A 20,864-nucleotide genomic window follows, 5' to 3' on the forward strand; every position below is an offset into this window, starting at 1 on the left:
GAGTGTTTCATGAAGGAACGACAAATTCGATCACAGCAGAAAATACAGCAAGGATTACGAGTTCAAGTACCACCACGCAAGCATCGTCACAAGCATAGATTCTGATTTCATCTCGAAAAAGGCTGCCAAAGTAACAATTTTGGTTTTAAGAGAGTTCTGTGGACTAGGCTTTAGACTTGTAGAATGCTTTAAAACTTTGATAAAACTTGCAATGTTACTTGGGAGTAGTAGAAAAACTATCATTCGGCTCCGGTAAAAAACATGAATGACAATGCCACTTATTTCAAGATTTTTAGGCTATTAGTACGGCCTCCAGAACTGAACTAAACCAGGACAGGGAGTGCGAACCTAAACCAAGTCATGGAAGAAGAAAAAAAGTCAAGACAGGGAGGACACCTGTTTAAACTATTAATATGCTAAAAATGTAAATATTAGAAAAATAACAATACGTGTGGGATGCATGCGTTATATAGTATAGTGTAAATACAGCAATGTTACCTATACATTTTCCTCGTTAGGTGTTTCAGGGACTGCAGGCATAAATTTCGTATTCTAACTCCAACTGTTTCCAAAAATGCGCCTAAAAGTATAGTTTGTATATTAGGGTATACGTCCCTAACCTCGGTCTAATATGCAGCCATAGATTACGTTTTTAATCATAACTCATCAATTAATTTACCTGCAAACGATATTCTACTGCTAAATGGTATGCTTAGATATGCTTATCATGTCGTTTGCTATCAGGAACCGCAAAAAGTTGAAAAACTTACTTTTTTTAAGACAAAAACTCACCAGGGAAATGTATGTAATATCGGTCTATTGTCCCCAAATTGGGTCTATTTATGGATGCAACTTCGTCCTATCCTGTTTGATTCTCAAAAAAAACGCTCTTGGTAACGTTTTCTTATGTATTTTTTTTTATCACTATCACTGTTAACTTAATACTCTTCATTCCTCAAAACATTTCTTAGAGAAAATTTTACGAAAACTACATTAAATCACTCAAGTTAAAAATTAAAAATTAAAAATTTCGCTTATCGTCTTTCGACCGCAGAATATCTAAATCAAAACATTGTGATGTTCATTATACAGATTTGGCAGAAAAAATCTCCCTTCCTGTTCGTTCCTTATCATCCAAATGCAAACCACATTGTTGACGTTACTCTTATTGCTATATGCTGTCAAATGAATTTCATGGGCCAAAGTTAGGAACATAGAAAAGAAATGTGTCCCTAAAGTTGGGTCCATGATTTACTTGTGAAAACGTTGTTAAACAATTAAAATAAACATAAAATATTCAAACAGTAACTGTGAGTTTTACGTCTAGTGTGTATTATCAGGTAATTCCATTCAATAAATGCCATAATCAGGCCATTTGATGATCGTCAGTGCAACCTTCCCATCTTAACCTTAGAAGTCATGGCGGCTAAAAACTCCGAACAGAGTGATATTCTCAACCAGTTTTATTACTTACGAGAGCTGAAAATGTATTGAAATGTTGTGATATAAATTGATTTGTGTGTGGTACACATTTATCAATCATCAGTGATCAATATTTTCCTTATTTTTTGTGTAATATTCCTTAATTAATTATTTATTTGCGTGATAGGCCGAATGAAAGGACTAGACCCACATTACATACCGTAACCCTATATTTGGTATTTTTTTTAAAAATTTAGCAGCAATTTTGACCTCATCCCATGCCTCTTCCATTTTAGAAACTAGCTTGGTACATCTCTAGCAATTGACAACTGCTCAGTGCTACCTGAGCCGCGGTTGATCTTGGGGGATTTTAATTCCCACGGTACAGACTGGGGAGAACTGTACGATGACAACCGCTCAACCATCATCTATGACCTATGCGACGATTTCAATATGACCAATCTAAACACCGGTGAAGTAACTCGAATAGCCAAACCTCCAGCAAGAGAGAGCATACTAGACTTGTCACTCTGTTCGAACTCACTATCATTGGATTGCATGTGGGACGTAATCCAAGACCCCTATGGTAGTGATCATTTCCCCATCAAAATTTCTATTTGCAACGGTTCATCTTCACAGTGTCCAATCAACATCGCGTACGATCTCACGAGAAACATCAATTTGGAAGAATACGCAAACGCGGTCCGTGACGGTTCAGTATGGGTCGACGTTCTCTCTTCGTTGGATGAGTACTCCTTCCTATCGCGGCTCATAGTGGATTGCGCGCTTCAAGCACAAACTAAGCCTGTTCCTGGCATTACCATTCGCAAACGTCCTCCCACTGTATGGTGGGACCAGGAATGCACCGACGTGAATAACGAGAAGTCTACCGCGTTTAAACAATTTCGTAAATACGGTTCCCGCGAATACTTTGAACGGTATACGGAGCTAGAGGAAAAGTTTAAGAGCTTAGTGATTGCCAAAAAACGCGGTTACTGGCGTCGGTTCGTCGAAGGGCTATCGCGAGAGACTTCCATGGAAACGCTCTGGAATGTCGGCAGGAGAATGCGTAACGCGGCATCGTCGGTCAACGAGGACAAGGAGTACTCTAACAAGTGGATTTTCGACTTCGCGCGTAAGGTTTGTCCCGATTCGGGTCCGGTTCGATGCAACACTCGCGATCCGCCGCTGGAAAAGGATGACATGGACTCCCCGTTTTCGATGGTAGAATTCTCAATTGCTCTTCTCTCATGCAATAACTCTGCTCCGGGAATTGATCGAATCAAGTTCAACCTGCTCAAGAACCTCCCAGACGTCACAAAGAGGCGATTGCTGAACTTGTTCAATCGATTCCTGGAGCTCAACGTTGTTCCGGATGATTGGAGACAAGTGATAGTTATCGCCATCCAGAAGCCCGGTAAACCCGCGTCGGATCATAATTCGTACCGTCCCATCGCGATGCTGTCCTGTATTCGGAAGCTGTTAGACAAAATGATTCTTCTTCGTCTGGACAAGTGGGTCAAGGCGAATGGCTTACTCTCAGATACGCAATTTGGATTCCGTAGGGGCAAAGGGACGAACGACTGCCTTGCGTTGCTTTCAACTGAAATCCAATTAGCCTATGCTGAAAAACAGCAGATGGGTTCAGTTTTCTTGGACATTAAAGGGGCGTTTGATTCTGTTTGCATCGACATCCTTTCGGACAAACTCCACGCGAGTGGGTTTTCTCCGATTATCAACAATTTCCTGTTTAATTTGTTGTCCGAGAAACGAATGAGCTTCTCTCATGGCAACTCGGAAATTGCACGAATCAGCTACATGGGTCTTCCACAAGGCTCATGTTTAAGTCCCCTCCTGTACAATTTCTATGTCAAATACATTGATGATTGTCTGGCCGAAAATTGCACGCTAAGGCAGCTTGCAGATGACGGCGTGGTTGCGTGGTTGAACCAACAGCACCGGACCTGCAAGGACCATTGCAAGATTTTTTGGATAATTTATCTACTTGGGCAATGAATCTGGGTATCGAATTCTCTCAGGAGAAAACAGAGATGGTTGTTTTTTTTCTAGGAAGCTTTATCCAGCACAGTTTCAGCTTCAACTTATGGGTAGAACAATCACTCACAGCATGTCGTTTAAGTATTTAGGTGTCTGGTTCGATTCCAAGTGCACTTGGGGGAAACACATAGCGTATGTGCGGCAGAGATGCCAACAACGAATCAATTTCCTTCGTTCCATTACCGGCACTTCATAGGGAGCCCATCCAGAAGATCTGATAATACTCTACAAGACCACCATTCTCTCGATTTTGGAGTACGGTAGCTTTTGCTTTCAATCGGCGGCGGGGACGCACATATTGAAGCTCCAAAGGATTCAATATCGTTGCATTCGAATCGCGCTAGGTTGTATGCAATCGACGCATACCATGAGTCTTGAAGTTCTTGCGGACGTCCTCCCCTTAACAAATCGTTTTGCGGATTTATCGTTCCGGTTCCTCATCCGCTGTGAAGTCATGAACCCGCTGGTGATCGAAAACTTTGAGAAGCTGCTAGAGCGGAATCCTCAAACACGATTCATGAGCTTGTACTACGAGTACATGACTCTGGACATCGGCCCCTCCTCGTTCAACCCCAATCGCGCTGTCTCCCATCATTTCAGTTGTTCTTCCGTGAGATTCGATCTCACAATGAGGCAGGAGATTCAAGGAATTCCAGAGCCTCACCGTTTCCTGATTGTCCCAACTATTTTTGCGAACAAATACCGCCACGTCCCCAACGAGAAGAGATTTTTCACAGATGGTATTCCATGATCTTCATAGTGCCTCATACAAGCTTCAGAAGCCGTGTTCGGTATACGTTGCTAAACTAGCAGCTATATCGTACACGTTAAAGCGTATTGCCTCACTTCCACCTGACAATTATTTCTAAGCTCCCTGGAGGCTATGCGTTCAATGAGGCCGATAAAACACTCGGCGTATTTCCTCCAGGAAATACGATCGTCATTGAGTGCTTTATCAAACAGCTCGCATATCATCACCTTGGTATGGGTCCCTTCTCATTGCTCTATCCTGGGCAATGAGAAAGCGGACTCGCTGGCCAAGGTAGGCGCTATGGAAGGCGATATTTACGAGCGACAAATCGCCTACCACGAATTTTTCACGATTTCTCGTCAGCAAGTCCTCGCCAACTGGCAACAAAAGTGGAATGATGGTGATCTGGGAAGATGGCTACATTCTATTGTCCCACAGGTGTCGGTCGATCTAACCCTGGTTCAAAGGGTTGGATATGAGTCGTGATTTTATTCGTATAATGTCCCGGCTCATGTCCAATCACTGTTCGTTAAACGCCCACCTCTTCCGTATTACGCTTGCCGACAGCAACTTGTGTACCTGTGGAAACGGTTATCACGACATCGAGCATGTTGTTTGGTCCTGCTCCTTGCATCATGAGGCGAGATCCGTTCTGTGTGATTCCCTTAGGGTCCGAGGAAAACAACCCTTTAAGCCAGTTAGAGACGTCTTGGCTTGCATTTATATCGACTTTATGAAGCTTATTGTCCTCCCTTCAAATGATCAATAAATGTAATTCCTAATCTCGAGTAAACCGCGAGTAATCGGCCCGCGTTCTACTAACATTAGTTGTAAGAAATGATATTCACTCTGTAAAAATCACCAGTATGTAAACACAATCATGTAAAAATTATTCGGCTCCGCAAAGCTAACGCATTTGAGCCTTGACAAATAAATGGATTATACAAAAAATCTCTAGCAAATTTATAAATTCTAATATAAATTACTGTGACTAGATATGGGCAAAACGGACCACTTAGGTAAACGGCTCAGAACCGGTTCGTCCATATACATGATCCGGATCTTTTCAATGTTTCATCGGATTACGTTACCCTGTTTAAATTTGGACTTTTGTAAAGCATGTTATTCATGCAAATGGAAATATTATTTAAGGACTCGGTTTTTCCTGATCTGACTGCGTAGAATTAATTGATGATGATGATTCATTCTAAATCCTTACTATTTCCGAACTGATAACAGAGCGAAAGGCCGATGATCCGATTCATGTAAACAATTAGCTGTAGATTATTCACTCTCCATCTCTAGTATTGACCTGTATTGACGGATATTATTTTTTTCACTTGGGAGCAAACAAACCTTAGCAACGGGTAAATCGATTAGAAAAACTTCATCGCTCAACAGTGTTGCCGTTTTATATAATATTGTTCGTGACATACTTATCAACGTGTTCCTTAACGTACCGAATAGTGTGCCATGCTGTGTTTCGGAACAGTGTGCAGAGTTGATGGTCACCCTAATGACAAAATAAAAAAAAGGTGTCTAATATTTTGCAATAAGGGACAAAACTACAAATTTTTACGAAATTTTGAGAACCACTTTACCGTTTTGCTATGGAATGGCTGTATCACTATAATATGATCACACATGTGGCGAACAAAGGAACCATATGGCTATAATAGGTACCCTGAATGAGCATAATTATCTCTATTATAAGTCAGGTTTATCCATCAATCCTTTACACTTGATAGGATTATCTCAATAATGAGACTTTAAGCTTCACTTATTGATATACTATATGGAGTCTTACAAATGAATGCAAATAATTGATTCAATTTATTGAATTCGACTGACAAACCATACCCATAATTGGTACATCTACCTTACGTCGTTTTTGCAAAACAAAAATAACTCATTTATTGTGAGTGCTTTCTATGTTGATAAAAAATACATCTCAAAAGCATGTCTATAATACACACGGCGTAAAGTTCTGACGTGCATGTCAGCTGTTTACCTTTCCACTTACCACACAGCGATCGTTTCACTCAACTCTCCGATGAAGAACTCAAGGTTCCCGTTTTCATTCATACTTGATTCACGTGAGATCGATTTTTTTTTGCATCCGCTCAAAGTTTACATATACAAGTAGCTAGCGAGCTAGTAGAAGTGCTCCTGCAAATGGATCCACTTGGATGGTAAAAATAGCTCGCGATCCTACTAGTTTTATTTTAGAACTATTCTTCCTGCTGCGAGCTTGCCAGCAATTTCCACCACAGAGTGGTGCAACCTCGAATCGATCACACAGATAGAGAATAGCCCTATACGTTGACAGTATTGGGTAAATTTGCCCTTTATGGACCCTTTTCCCTTAGTGGATAAAATCAAATAAACAAGGGGTTCAAATTAGGGCACGGAATATGAATGTTTCCTTTAGTGGACAATTTAACAAAAAATGAGGCATTTTTGCCTATATTCGGATTGAATTAAATGCAATTCAACCCGCTGATGGTCCAGAAAGGTTAATGGTGACTTCAGTTTGTAACGCAGATTTTCGTGGCTAAAATCAAGTTATTTATTTATTTTACGCATCAGTCACACTAAGTAAAGGGTAAACTTGCACCTAGGACCTTATTGGAAAACATTGCTGAAACAATAATTGAAAGGACATGAATACAGCGTAAATGGCTAAATCAGCTACTAGGGGGTCCATAATAGGTGAATTTACCCTAATGACTTCTTTATCTTCGAGATTCAAAACAAAATTCACGTGAAATATTGTTTGAGCACGCTGATCGCGTCATCGGATGTTCCATTCCAATCAACAAGATCGCAACGCCCCGAAGAGATAGGTACCTACTCTTTATTTCCCAACGACGCGACGCGGTGGACTCGAAAGTTCGACGACATGTACATTTTGCTGTTTTTGAGGCCATTTGAAAATAGTGTTGTTAGTCACCACCGACGTCGCGCATCGGTGCGGTTCGAAGGTGGTGGTGCCGTCATACAAGTGTACAAAAAGGGTGCTGCCCTACAATGTATCCTTTTTGTGAAATATTTCACGATTTCAATATAGAGCAAACACTTCTATTGTTGTGGTGTTAGAAGCGTTAGGTTCCCATTGTTGTGTACTCAACGCTCTAACGTACGGGAACAATCGGATAATCAATAAAATCCTTTTGTCAGTGGTGGCGGGAGGGGGAAACACCCCTCACCATCCCTCCTCAACGGGGGAGTTTGGTAAAGAGGATGATCAAACCGATTCGTACTTTCCTCAAAATTTTCCTTTGCTCGCTTCCTACTTTCTATATACAATTTTCACACTGTCTTTACGGAACTATCAACTCTATACTTTCATCTCCTTATCTATCGTATAAAATGTCCACTTTAAGTCTGATATTTGACGTTAGGCATCTCCAACTACTACATAAAATCAACATTGATGAAATGTAAACTCGGAATGTAAAACCTATCAAAACTGGCAACACTTGTGGTCTATTTGTTTACTATTGCTTTACGTTCCCTCTGCTTCCGTATACACAGGAAAGCGTAGCTGAGAAAATTTAAAAACAAAATCTTCATGCGCAATATCCACGCAATTCTGCCCACCTACTCCGATTGCTGCTGCATGTTTTGAAATTTCAGCAAAGCAACAACTCACATATGTATATGGACACTAGGGTGGGTCAAGTTTGCTTGGCTGAATGCAACCTCCTGCTCCCCACTGCTCTTTCGATCTGTCTCCGACAACTATGCCAAATTTGGCTTATGATCTGCATTTGCGTGAGAACTATAAAATGTGTATGGGAAAATGTATGAGAAACAGAACAAAACTATTCATTCTAGCTTGTTAAAAATTCCAAAATGGCTCTCCAAATCTGGGACTAGGAGATTGGGAAAACCATGCCGCACAACTTTGTCCAAGATTACAAATTGATTCGAGTTCTGTGCAAAACCTCAATACAGTCTAAAAGTTGTTAAGTAGACCCACCCTAATGGACACTCCTAGTATAGGCTATGCTATTTTCGTTAGACATTAGTGAAGCGCGGCTTTCTCGCAGACGATCAAATGTGCTTGGTCGGCAGTTGTCACATTGGAAGGCATGACTAGGAAGTTTGTGCGCTTTGCGTTTTCTGTATGGGACTCACAACAACGACGTCGGCGGCTCTTGGTGGGATAAAATTAAACCCGGCGCAGTTTGTTTACGCGCGGAAAAACCAATGTAAATACACGCTTCGACGTTTTGGCCCATATCCATGTGTTTTTCGTTATGGCAGAACTTTTGGCTCCCTTCAAGTAGTGATTGATAAATGTTATCTGGGCAGCAGCGGTCTGCATGCATAGCGGAAGTCGTCGATTCTGCGCTTTCGTTGGCTGTTGGGATTGGGAGGGATATTTTAATTTTAATCCAATTATCATCAATTGTAGTAGATGTAGATGCTCGTTTTTCCAGCACAAGGTGCCAATCGTAGCGACTGCAGCCAGCCAAATAAAAAATAATCCACGTTATAAATTGATGTCGTCCATGACCAAAAAATGTCAGTCGTTGTCGTCGTCGTCGTCGGATGTCCTTGTTACCGGTTGCTGCTTTTTGCTTCAATGAGTTAACCAAACCAGCTGACGAGCGTGCGGTTGGTAATTTTATTCTGCTTTGCTTAACCTAATGGAAAGAATTCATAAAAAGACTGTAAAATAAATTACATATAGAAATTTCAAACACATGCTCTTCGGGGTTATGCGCGAACAAACAGTACAACTGCGTTTGATACTTGACGTGAAAAATGCTCACCTCTATTTGATATCTCTCGGTATTTAAAATTAACCTGGATCATATTTGAAAAATTAAGAAATTGCTCTATTCTACATATGGAGGTCGGCGTCTCCATGTTAAGTTTCTGAATGTCACAATTTTGGTTATATATTCGAAACCAAATGTCCGATTGGGATACATTGAGTGGGTTCGATGGACAACAGCTGCTCCAGGAGGTGTCATCCGACTTCTTCAGGATTTGTTTTCCAATTTCTCTGATTTCTTCTGACTTCCTTTATGAGTTTCTTCTAAATATCTCCGAAAGTTTCTTCTGATTTCCTTTGAAAAATTCTTCAGACATTCTTCCGGAAGATTCTTTTAACTTATCCTGGAAAACAGCATCAGTTAAATGATTGTTTTTCTTTTTTTTTCTGGTCACATTAAGAAATTGAAAATTAGGCATGTATCGAAAATGGGGTTGTTTTCAAACGCATATTTCTGCAAAGCATTAATGGGAAATATGAGCAAGTTTTGACACATAAATAGTTAAACAACTAAAAAATGTAACGGAAACTTGAAGCATACTTAGCTTAGACCACAAGGTGTCTTTCCTAACAGAGACATCACGTAGTTGGTACCAAACGAAACAAAACGAAGCCGCATTTCCATTCGAACTTCGGACGTGTTCATATCGTTTATCACGCAGCAGCAATACAGACGATATGCGAACCGGAGGAAAGGCTCCTCGCAAGCAGTTTGCTACCAGCTTGTAAGGACGCTCCAGCCAGAGAAGTAGTGAAGAAGCAAATCTACCACTGTTCGGGTACAGTTGCTCTTCGTGCGATACGCCACTGTGGGCAATCTTCACCAACCGCGTCACCGTATCCGTGGAGAAAGCGCCTACAGATTTCAGAATTCCGACCAAGAACAACCCGGTACCGTGCACTAAACCCGTCGCTACCAGAAGATGTTCAAGCGTTTTCAACGACGATGGAGGAGGAAAAACGCTTCGAATATGAGCTTACAACGTCGACCAAAGTGGCTCAATTATATTTAAGTCCGGCGACTGTGCTGACCATTGCAGGTGTGTAAATTCCTCGTCGTGTTCCGCACTACAGGTTGCCCTAGGGCATTCCAGTTAATGTGGTCATCCCAGGAAAGGTCAATGTGGTCAATGATCCACTTCAATTCTATAGAAAGCATATGCATGAAAATCCATAAAGAAAGAGCTGTCGCACGGGATGTTTTTGAGTAAAAACGCAATTGTCCCCTGCTACAGGTTCCCCCAGGGGTATCCAGTTGTTCCGAGAGCGGCCAATGTGGTCAATGATTCACTTTAAGGCTATAGAAAGAATATTCATGAAAATCCATGAAGAAAGAGCAGTCGCACGGCACGTTTTTGAGTTAAAACGAAATTGTCCCCTGCTACAGGTTCTCTCGGGGCATCGCAGTGGTTCCGAGAGCGGCCAATGTGGTCACTGATCCATTTGAAGTTTAATGAATCCATTTTCATGAAAAACCATGAAGAATGAGCTGTCGCAAGACATGTTTTGGTGTAAAAATGCAATTGTCCTAAGCTCCAGGTTCCCCCGGGGGCATACCGGAGGTCCCGAGAGCGGCCAATGTGGTAAATGATTCACTTTAAGTCTATAGAAAGAATATTCATGAAAATCCATGAAGAAATAGCTGTCGCACGGCTCGTTTTTGAGTTAAAACGAAATTGTCCCCTGCTACAGGTTCTCTCGGGGCATCCCAGTGGTTCCGAGAGCGGCCAATGTGGTAAATGATTCACTTTAAGTCTATAGAAAGAATATTCATGAAAATCTATGAAGAAAGAGCTGTCGCACGGCATGTTTTTGAATAAAAACGCAATTGTCCTCAGCTCCAGGTTCCCCCGGGGGCATACCGGAGGTCCCGAGAGCGGTCAATGTGGTCACTAGTCCATTTAAAGTCTATCAAAAGCCTATTCATGAAAAAGCTTGCAGAAAAAGCTGTCGCACGGCATGTTTTGGTGTAAAAATGCAATTGTCCCCTGCTCCAGGTTCCCCCGGGGGCATACTGGATGTTCCGAGAGTGGTCAATGTGGTCAATAATGCAATTTAAAGTTCATCGAAAGTCTATTGACGAGAAACCATGAAGAAAGAGCTGTCGCACGGCATGTTTTGAGTGTTTAAATGATCTGCCCGCATTCAGAACCCTTCGCCAGAACCGATTCCAGGGAAATGGCCATATCTCGGTTGATTATAGGCCGATTTTAGTTCTTGGCATATGATTCGCTTTAGAAATGGTTCTTCTTTTGTTCATCATATATAAAAATTTCACCAAAAATTTAGCACGTTAGACAAGCCCTCCGGAAACCCGGAATATCTCCGGTATCCGGTGACCAGGATTATTTTCGTGGCTACACCATATTAGTTTTCCAGTCAAATGCTCTTGGAAGATTTAAAATCGGATCATATTTGACGAAGTTACAACACTCCAAAGTTGACCAAAAATTTGCCTATCCTAGTTATTTTGAGTAACCCCTGTAGAAGTACAGTGAACTTTGTAGAAGTGCGACAAACTTCATAGTAGTTTAACGAATTACGTAGAAATTCTAGGAACTTCGCGAAACTTCATAGAAGTGCTGGAAATTGTGTAGGAGTTCGTCAAACGTTGCAGGAGTTCCGTAAACTTCGTTGAATGCGAGGGGACGACTCTATCTACGTTTCAGAAAAGTTTGTGTTTTGCTGTTGCTGCGCGCACGCTGAGTAGATAGAAAGAAGATTGACGAAGATTCTAAAGATTTCCTGCAAAAAGATGATGCGCGATGCAAGTAGATGCGAGAAATGAAAGAAGATTTTTCGAAGATTTTTTCGCTAGTGGGAGATTTGTTGAGCATCTAGAATTGAGATTTAGATGTGTAGCCCCCCTCGGTAGAATGTCAGGAAATGTTGGAATAGTTCAGCGGCGTCATCCACAAATTGTGTAAGGTTTTTTTAGCAGGGTGTTCAGTGAACCGGGACATCGGGAAAAACCCGTGAATTTTTATGACAAATTGTCCTCTCTTCGAACAACAAATAAGATTTTGGGCCTTGACACATTTCAAGACCCTGGAATTGGGCTAGATTTTTCGGATAAAACCGCTAAAGAAGAACTAATACAATCATTTTGAGGACATCTTAGAATGAATTCTAGGAATAATACCAAAGTATTTCAGAGAAAATGTCCAAGGGAGTTTTGGAAGGAACTCTACGAGAGTTTTGACTAGAACTCCAAGTTAATGGAGAGAGTTCAGAGTATTTTTTAAGTAGTTCTGTGGAAAATTCCATGTCGGTTGTGAAGAGCATTCCAAATCCGTGAAAAATACCAGGGAAACCGAATGTTGAGGGTAAAATCTCAAAGGAATTCTCCGAAGAGTGTTAAGGGAATTACGAGGATAATTCCAAACGAATCTCGATAAAATTTTCTCGAAAATTTTAAGGAGAATTCCTAGTAAATTTTTAAAAGAATAATTTACTGGGAATTCCCCTTAAAATTCTCAAAAAACTTTTATCGAGATTCATTTCACCAAATTCAAGATCCACGATAAATGCTATCAAAGGCTTAGTACAGCACCTAAGGGCTGTCCATATTCCACGTGGATAGGATTTGAGCGCTTTTGACCCCCCTCCCCGTGTATGAACAATAATCCGTATACATTTTCTAAAATTTGTATGAAGCGTGGACATTTACCGATCCTCTCCCCCTTAAACAGTCCACGTGGTATATGGATAGCCCCCTAGCTCCATAGTAACCGCATTTGGTTGTATGCTTAATTTAAATGTATATCGCACAACCGGGAAAATTTCCAAAATTGGGATTTGCAGGTCACCATGTTTTGAGTGATTAGTAGAATAGTCCTAATTCAGTTGATCTTTCCATAGAGAAAAATGCGTTTAGTGACTTGTAGATGTGGAAGATCAGGAACTTTTAATTAAGCTTTAAACTCAAAATCGTCGTTCTTTGGGAAGCTCAATAGATCAATGTTTTAGCGAGCGATTAACTTCTAGTGACGGTTGCTCCTCCTTAAGACCGCCTAGAATGTGTTTCGGGATACTGGGATGATACGCACTTCTCTTGTGGAGATTAAAAACCCACCTGTTTAATAGTAAAGAGTGTCCCACATCAAATTTCATCTCGGAAAAAAGCGCTGTGGAAAATTACCCATTGAGTATTTTCTCTTGAAAATTTGGGTAGAAGTAGTTTAGAGTGTATTGTTTACATTGTATTTTTATCGCTGTCAGTTTTTCGAAAGTTGGAAAAAATGGCGTCACCCGAAAGCACCTGGAAAATCCTCAACTCTCTGACCGGAACATCGGAAAAAAAACTCGGAATCGCGCAGTCAACGGTGAGTCGTGTGATTAAACGTTACTATGAAACTCTGCGGTCAGAATAGATGTTCTATTAGTGATCGGGATTACAAGCGTGTCGTGAAAGCGTTCAAGCGGAATCCAAATGCTTCGGTCAGGGATGTTGACCGATGTTGAATCTATCCAAGTCCTTCGTTCAGAGAGCAAAGGACCGGAAGGGACTGCATACGTACAAACTGCAGAAGGCTCCAAATCGTGACAAACGGCAAAATACGGTGGGAAAGTCACGGGCCCGGAAGCTGTACACTCAGATGCTGACGAAGCCTCATTGTCTCATCGTGGATGATGAGACTTACGTCAATGCGGACTTCCGGAAGCTTCCGGGGCTACTGTTATTCACCGCCCAGCAAAATTTTGATTTTCCGGAGGAAGTAAGGAAGCAGAAACTATCAAAGTTTGCCAAGAAATACATGATTTGGCAAGCGATCTGCTCATGTGGCAAACGGAGTGCGCCGTTCGTGACTACCAGGACTGTAAACGGGGAGATCTAACTCAAGGAGTGTCTACAGAAGCATCTGCTTCCTCTGTCGAATCAACACGAGGGCCCTACGATCTTCTGGCCGGATCTAGCCAATTGGATGCTAAACCAGTCGTCCGCTAGTTTCAAACAACTTAATTACTCTTTGTAGTTTGAGGATGGTTTTCAATTTCAAATTTTAAATAGAGTTGCAAAGTTGTGGTTGTTCAATGCTTGATGTTGCAGTTTTGCAAGTGGAGCAAAAGTTACTCAAATAAAAGGGTATTTCGATGATTTTGAGCCTATTATAAATTCAGCTCCCACTGGGTGTTGTCACAGATCTTTGGAACTGTGTAAACGCACTTAGCGGAAAGAGACGTTCGGCCCCGCTGCAGGTGCAGTTCGGAGGCATCACCGTATCGGAGCCAACAGCCGTAGCTGATGAGCTAGGCAAGTACTTCGCGGAGCTTTCGGCTATCCCCGGATATAGCTAAAACTTCCGTCGCCGCAACAACGCCACACCGACTTCCATAGGTAATTTCCACGTACCAACTGACAACAATAACACCAGGATAAATGGGTTCTTCTCATGGGAGGAATTGAAATTTGCACTCAGCAAGAGCAAGGGCAAATCGGCCGATCCTGACGAACTTGGGTACCCCCTACTAACACACCTACCGATCGAAGGGCAAGTCCTGATGCTTGACCTCTTCAACAAACTCTGGACCACCGACTCCTATCCAGCATCATGGAGGGAGAACCTAGTCATCCCAATCCCGAAGACGAATGAAACCACGAAGGACACGACGAAATTCCGGCCCATCGCACTCACTTCCTGCATGAGTAAGGTCTTCGAGCGGATGGTGAACAGGCTTAAGACATTCCTGGAGAACAACAATTTGCTCGACCATCGACAACACGTCTTTCGGCAAGGATGCGGCACCTCAACTTATTTCGCCACACTGGGAGACGTGCTGAAAGACGCCTTCGACCAGGGACACCACACCGAAATGGTCTCACTGGACATCTCCACGGCATTCAACAGGACCTGGACTCCGGCCGTACTTGCCAAACTCGTCGGGGACTTAAGGGGACGTGGGGACTTAAGGGACACATGGTCCATTTCGTTCGGAATTTCCTCACTGACCGTGCTTTCCGTGTTGCCATCGGAAATGCCAAATCTAGGAGCTTTCAGGAGGAAACAGGGGTCCCCCAGGGATCAGTGATCTCTGTTACACTCTTCCTAATCGCGATAAACGGAATCTTCAGCCAGTTACCAAAGAACGTCCGCATCTTTGTGTACGCCGACGATGTGCTCATCGTGGTAACCGGGCCCACCACAACACGCACCAGGAACCTCACGCAAGCCGCGGTCACAGCCGTCGTAAAATAGGTCGAAGCTGCTGGTTATCAGCTCTCTGCTAGAAAAAGCATCCGATGCTACGTCTGCCCGTCACGACACAGGGTTAACGGGACCGCCATCAAGATTGGCGACCATGCTATTCCCGTCAAGAACTCCATTCGGATCTTGGGCGTACTTGTGGACCGCACCCTCTCCTTCGTGCCGCACTTCAACCAGGTGAAAAAAGATTGTCGAAGCAGGATCAATCTGATCCGGACCATCTCCAGGCCTCATCGCACCAACAATCGGGCAGTAGCGCAAGCTATCATCGATAGCAGGGTGCTGTACGGAACTGAGCTTACGTGCATCAATTCGGAGAAGCAGGTTGAGATTCTCGGTCCAACCTTCAACAGCAGCATCAGGATAATTTCTGGCCTCCTACCTTCCACCCCCGCCGACTCTGCATGTGTCGAAGCAGGGGTTCTACCATTCCGGTACCGTATTATTAACGCTACCATTTTCAAAGCTGCATCTTTCGCCGCCAAGACAGCAGGAAATAGCAGAATCTTCCTCCTCGACGATCGCCAGCATCGACCTCCCCCGGGTGGCTAGGACCCACTGGCACCGAGAGAAGAGTTGGCTCTCTTCCAGCCAGTGGCGTCGCGTAACCTCACTTTTTACCTGTTCAACAACTTTGAAAACGTTATTTAGGGCCATGTTTACATTCAAATTAGTTTCAAAAGGCTTAGGGTCTTCTAGTTTCACTGATTTTCATCCATTGAAACCAATAATGTTTTGTTTGTTTACGTTTTGAGAGTTGTTGAACAGGTAGATTGAGGTTAGGGCGACGCCACTGCTTCCAGCATCAATGTCGATTACCACATTAAAAACCGATTTAAAGCAGGAGACAACTCCGCGGCCCTCCGTCGCACAGTAGCCGAATATGTCAGAACCCATTACGCCGAACATACTCACCGGTACACCGATGGTTCCCGATCCAACACGGGCGTTGGCATCGGAGTATCGGGAAGTGGCATACTCGCCAGCAGCAGCTTACCACCGCAATGCTCCGTTTACTCGGAAGAAGCGGCCGCAATTTTCCATGCGACCACGTCACCAGCTAACCAGCCAATCCTCATATTAACAGATTCATTCAGCGCGAACCCAAAAGCTAGTTTCAGCAGTTCCCGCCCACCCGTGGATTCAAGCTACCATCGAGTACGCCCGAGCAGCACCATCTTTACATGGATCCCCGGTCACTGCGGAATACCCGGTAATGAGGCAGCCGATCAACTCGCTGGAACTGGACCAGCGGGTCTGAGATTCACGGACAAAGTTCCCCTTCCAGATCTCCGGCGATTAATCAAAACAACCGTGCAGAAAGCTTGGGCCGACCAGTGGTTCAGCACCCGAGAGCCTTTCATCCGGAGGATTAAGGGAACCACGAAGGCATGGACGGACCTCCGAAACCTTCGGGATCAGAGAGTGCTCTCGAGGCTGAGGACTGGACACTGCCGGTTATACTATAACTTCGGCGGCGGAGGACCCTTCCGCAAGAGCTGTGCCATCTGCCACGTCCCGGCCACCGTTGAACACGTCCTCTGTGTTTGTCCTGAATTCCAGGACCTCAGGGAAACCTATGGGATCACCTCCAGCATCCGGAACCTGCTCGGAGAAGATTCACCCGCTGCAGACGCCCTGTTAGTTTTCCTCAGGGAAGCTAACCTATACCATGGGATCTAGGAAAACTATGTTTGTTATATTCGTTTGTATACTCGTTCATTTGTTTATATGTTAAATTTTTCTTTCGACTATCGGGACGGCACCGCACGGGATGAGCCTTTGGACCTCGTCACGGTGTCGTCTCGTTCAGATTTGTGTCATTCATTTTGAACTTGTTGTCGTCTTCGTGAAGAGCCAGGAGAGCTGTTACCCAACAGCCTCAGCAGCCGGAGGGGCATCACATGCGAGGAGTCTTTTGGCCCTCATAAAGGTGTTCCCCCCAGACATTGTCAGTAAAGATTCAGTTTAAGCCTACTATGTAAAACTACTCCGTAGGAGGTTCTCCTTCTGAGCAGCTTGATTAGCTCAGAGAACTAACTAAATGAGAATTTAGGATAATGGTCTTACTTGGGAGTTTTTTTTATTGCTTGGAGTAGCACTTTTATGATTCAAAGATACGTAGACAAGCATTGCTTTGACAGCATAGAGTGGCTGTATTAAGTATTCTAGGTCTTCATTGTAAACCTGGTTAGCTCGAAAAATTAACTTCACAGTAAAGTTTTAGTATGGTAATGGTGTTGCTATTGCAATTTAGATGGAATTACCTTGCAAAATTTTGGAGATGAAAGCGTTGTTTGCAGCGTTTCCCATCGGAGGAATCCGCCTACGGTTGAGCATATTATCCGGAATAATTTTCTTACGGAGCTGGATCTCATAGTGTACTCAAGGCAAAACAAATATAATGGGATTAAAAACAAGTGTTTCATATGTGAAATGCAGAGTGACCAGTGAACCGGGAAAACCGGAAAAGGCTGGAGTTTGAAGTTACCGAGAAAATCCCATGAATTTAGTTGACAAATCTGGAAAAATATACCTCGTCCTCTCTCCGAAAATAATAAGATTACAAGACCCTTGGACTGGTCTAGATTTTCAGAATAAGTACAGTCACTTTGAAGAACTATTAAGAGAATTTTAGATTTTTTTTTCCAAAACAAATTTGAGCAGATTTTAGAATGAATTCTAGAGAAAACACCAAGGTATTTCAGAGAATACTTTCTACGGAGCTTTAGGAAAACCTCTAGGAGAGTTTTTACTACATCTCCCAAGAGTGAAGAGGATTCCGGGATTCTTGAAAAAATACCAAGGAACGTGAATTTTGAGGGTACAGTTCCAAAATAATTAGGCGAAGATCTATAAGGATAGTCCGAGTCTAATTCCAATCGCATTTTGAATGGGATTTCTAGAGAGTGTTGATGAGAATTCCATGCAATTTTCAGACGAATTTAGAGGAGAACACCAAGATAATTCTGAGCAAAATTTGAAGACAATTCTCGGTGGGAGAATTTTCCCTGCCAGATGGTGTTCGCAGGGAAGGGGGATTACAAGTTTTGCTCACATAACCTAATAGGTCCTTTTCAATTCTTGGTATGAGGTGAATTCTACGGAGAATTTCATGCAAATTAAAAAAAAAATATGTTCAAGTGAATTCTTAGAAAGAGTTAAAAATTCGAAGAAAGGATCAATTTTAGGAATTTTTTGTACTATTATAAAAAAAAATCAAGGCATTTCCAGAGAGAATTTCAAATTTATTTTAGAAGAATTCTGGAAAGATATATGTGAAAGTAAATTAATCTAAAGGACAGGCTTGAGAACAATCAAATAAAAGCCTGTAAAGTTTTGAGCAAAATTTTCATACACAAATTGTGAAGACTTTGAACACAAACGAAGTGATAGACGGAGCGGAGCGGCTCGAAAACTTTGGTGACTAACCTGCTATTTCAATTTTTCAGTGTACCACATGGCAACACCACTACTACTAGATTGTACTAGCATTTTCACCAAATGTATTAGAATGTTTTGGTTCTATCTCTTTCACTCTACTCAAAACTGAAATGCATAAAAAAATGACAAAATGGTACGCACTCTTTGCACACTGTCAAAGAATCATTGTACACAAAATCAACTTTGTTCAAATCAAAACAAAAAAACTAACCCATCTGGTGGATGATGACACAAGTTTCCAAGAAAATTCTTTTACAGTGAACCACATTATTTTAATGGATTTCTTCGCCAGTTAGTCGTCTGTCACTTCGTTTGTGCTTTGAACCTGTGCAGATCCATATTCAAGATCCAGCAAAGGTGCTGCTGTCTTAGATATTACCCATTTAACCTTCGGCTTAATCGCATTCAGTTTTGTGCGATTTATTTTAAACCTAAACCGCGATAATTTCCAAAATCCCGGGAGAAAAACAGGACAATTGCTCACCATGAAGATGAAGGAGATTTGGATGAATTCATTCATTTCGCATACAAACTATTCTAGGCCATCATCAAGCATACCGTTCAATGCCCTAATCAAAACTACATTGCTTTGCATCAACTCGCTACGATCGAGCTAACTCACGATCTCGAAAACAATAATATCCGAAACACATGACTACACACAGACATAACCTATATAAATAAAAGCCTCCCACGCATTCTTTCCCACTGACTGTCGACAACGGCGTCAATCCGTAGTTCTACGGACAAACAGCGACGACGACGGCGCAGAATTGGTCGCAATTACGGAAAACTCTGACGCCCATTAGAATGACCTTCTTTTCCGCCGCGTCCGCCACAGGCCCAAGGGGTCCCAGTGGGGGTATTGAGGATCAAGTTTTCCGAATATTGCGTACCACATTCCATAAAGCTAATGGAGGGGTGCGCGTTCTACTTTTCGTTCGCATGAGATCGAAATCTAGAGCAGTGTCATTCGGGGGAAATAAAAAAAAATCCCGATGAAAATGAAAACCTGTGTGATGTCGTTGTCGTCTGTGTCTACTTCGAATAATACTCTTATATTTAAATACGTATTTTTTTAATTAATTTTTCTGGTTTGTTCTGCTCCTCTCTCTCTCTCTCTTTCTCTTCAACAGCCATTATTATTATTATTACAAGGAAAAGCGGTGAGAGCCGTCGTTCTACGCGCCGCCGGCAGTCTTCTGGTCGACTAGAAGCAGACGACGATTCAAAACGAAAGTGAATGTGAACGTGAGAAGATCGATTCTTGAACCGTGAAACGATTATTTACTACCAATTGTGATAGATTGGATTTAGTGTGTGAGCGAACCTAGTTCCGGATCAAAACGAACGTGTAGTGATGATTAAAGTTACCAAAGCAACCGGGGCGTACGCGGCCCTGGTTTCCGTCATATCTGGGACCATTGTATGGTACGTTCCGTTCCGTTCAGAGGAAGAGGTTGTCAATTTCCATCCAAAAACTGTCACCGTTTAGGGTCGCATGTCGCAAACGGTGACCGTTTTTGTGTGGAATTTGACTTGAGAACGCTGCAAACTACGTTGGTGTTTATGTTTTGTTGAACAGGTTCAACTTTCGACCGTTGGGAATATTTTTCTTCTCCGGATTGGTGGTGTTTTGGTGCCGACAGTACGCCAATCTCCGCCTGCAGATGACCCCGCTGGTGGAGGACAAGCTCCGGAACCTGGGCCACCGGGCGCTCCAGATGCGAAACGAGAAGCCCGGTCTGTTCTGTGCGCTCATATCGGGCTTCCTGATTGTGTTGGCCATCGTCGGTCACGTGGTTTCCGGAGCGTACATCGTCGTCGCGCTGCTGGTGCTGTCCATCGTGATTTCCACCAAGTATGACATCAAAATCGTTGCCGATCGTGACCAAAGTAAGTACCTAGAGCTAACCAAATGGATATATTTTAGACCTTGCCTTAAAAACGGCGTGTGCTGCGCTCTTGTTTTGACTATAGGCATATGTATTTATTTAGCAGCGTCACACGGTGGTTCGATTTTCGTGTTCTTGTTCTCTCGTCCGTCATTCCTCATTTGGTTTGGCTTTAATTTCCATAAATTTACCGTGGGGGTTGCATATGCCTACCTGCTGCCGTAACTACAACCTGCCGATCGACCTACTACTGGCCGCTTAGTTTAGTGGTTCATTCTCGCGCAGTGTAGTAGATGCTG

At 42.7% G+C, this 20,864-nt stretch overlaps 1 protein-coding gene across 1 annotated transcript in view; it reads left to right on the forward strand.

Annotated features, from left to right (window-relative positions):
* LOC135707496 (ras guanine nucleotide exchange factor V) overlaps positions 1-20,864 on the forward strand; it is an 82,051-nt gene that overhangs the window by 26,771 nt on the left and 34,416 nt on the right. Inside the window, exons 2-3 of the mRNA XM_065229341.1 lie at positions 19,807-20,101; positions 20,256-20,566. Of these exons, the coding sequence (XP_065085413.1) occupies positions 20,031-20,101; positions 20,256-20,566 (382 nt within the window). The 5' untranslated portion in view covers positions 19,807-20,030. The remainder of the gene's footprint in view (positions 1-19,806; positions 20,102-20,255; positions 20,567-20,864) is intronic.

Source organism: Ochlerotatus camptorhynchus, unplaced genomic scaffold, assembly GCF_037179485.1.
Source record: "Ochlerotatus camptorhynchus isolate MF236.1 unplaced genomic scaffold, CSIRO-AGI_Acam_v1.1 ptg000313l, whole genome shotgun sequence".
Classification (NCBI taxonomy): domain Eukaryota; kingdom Metazoa; phylum Arthropoda; class Insecta; order Diptera; family Culicidae; genus Ochlerotatus; species Ochlerotatus camptorhynchus.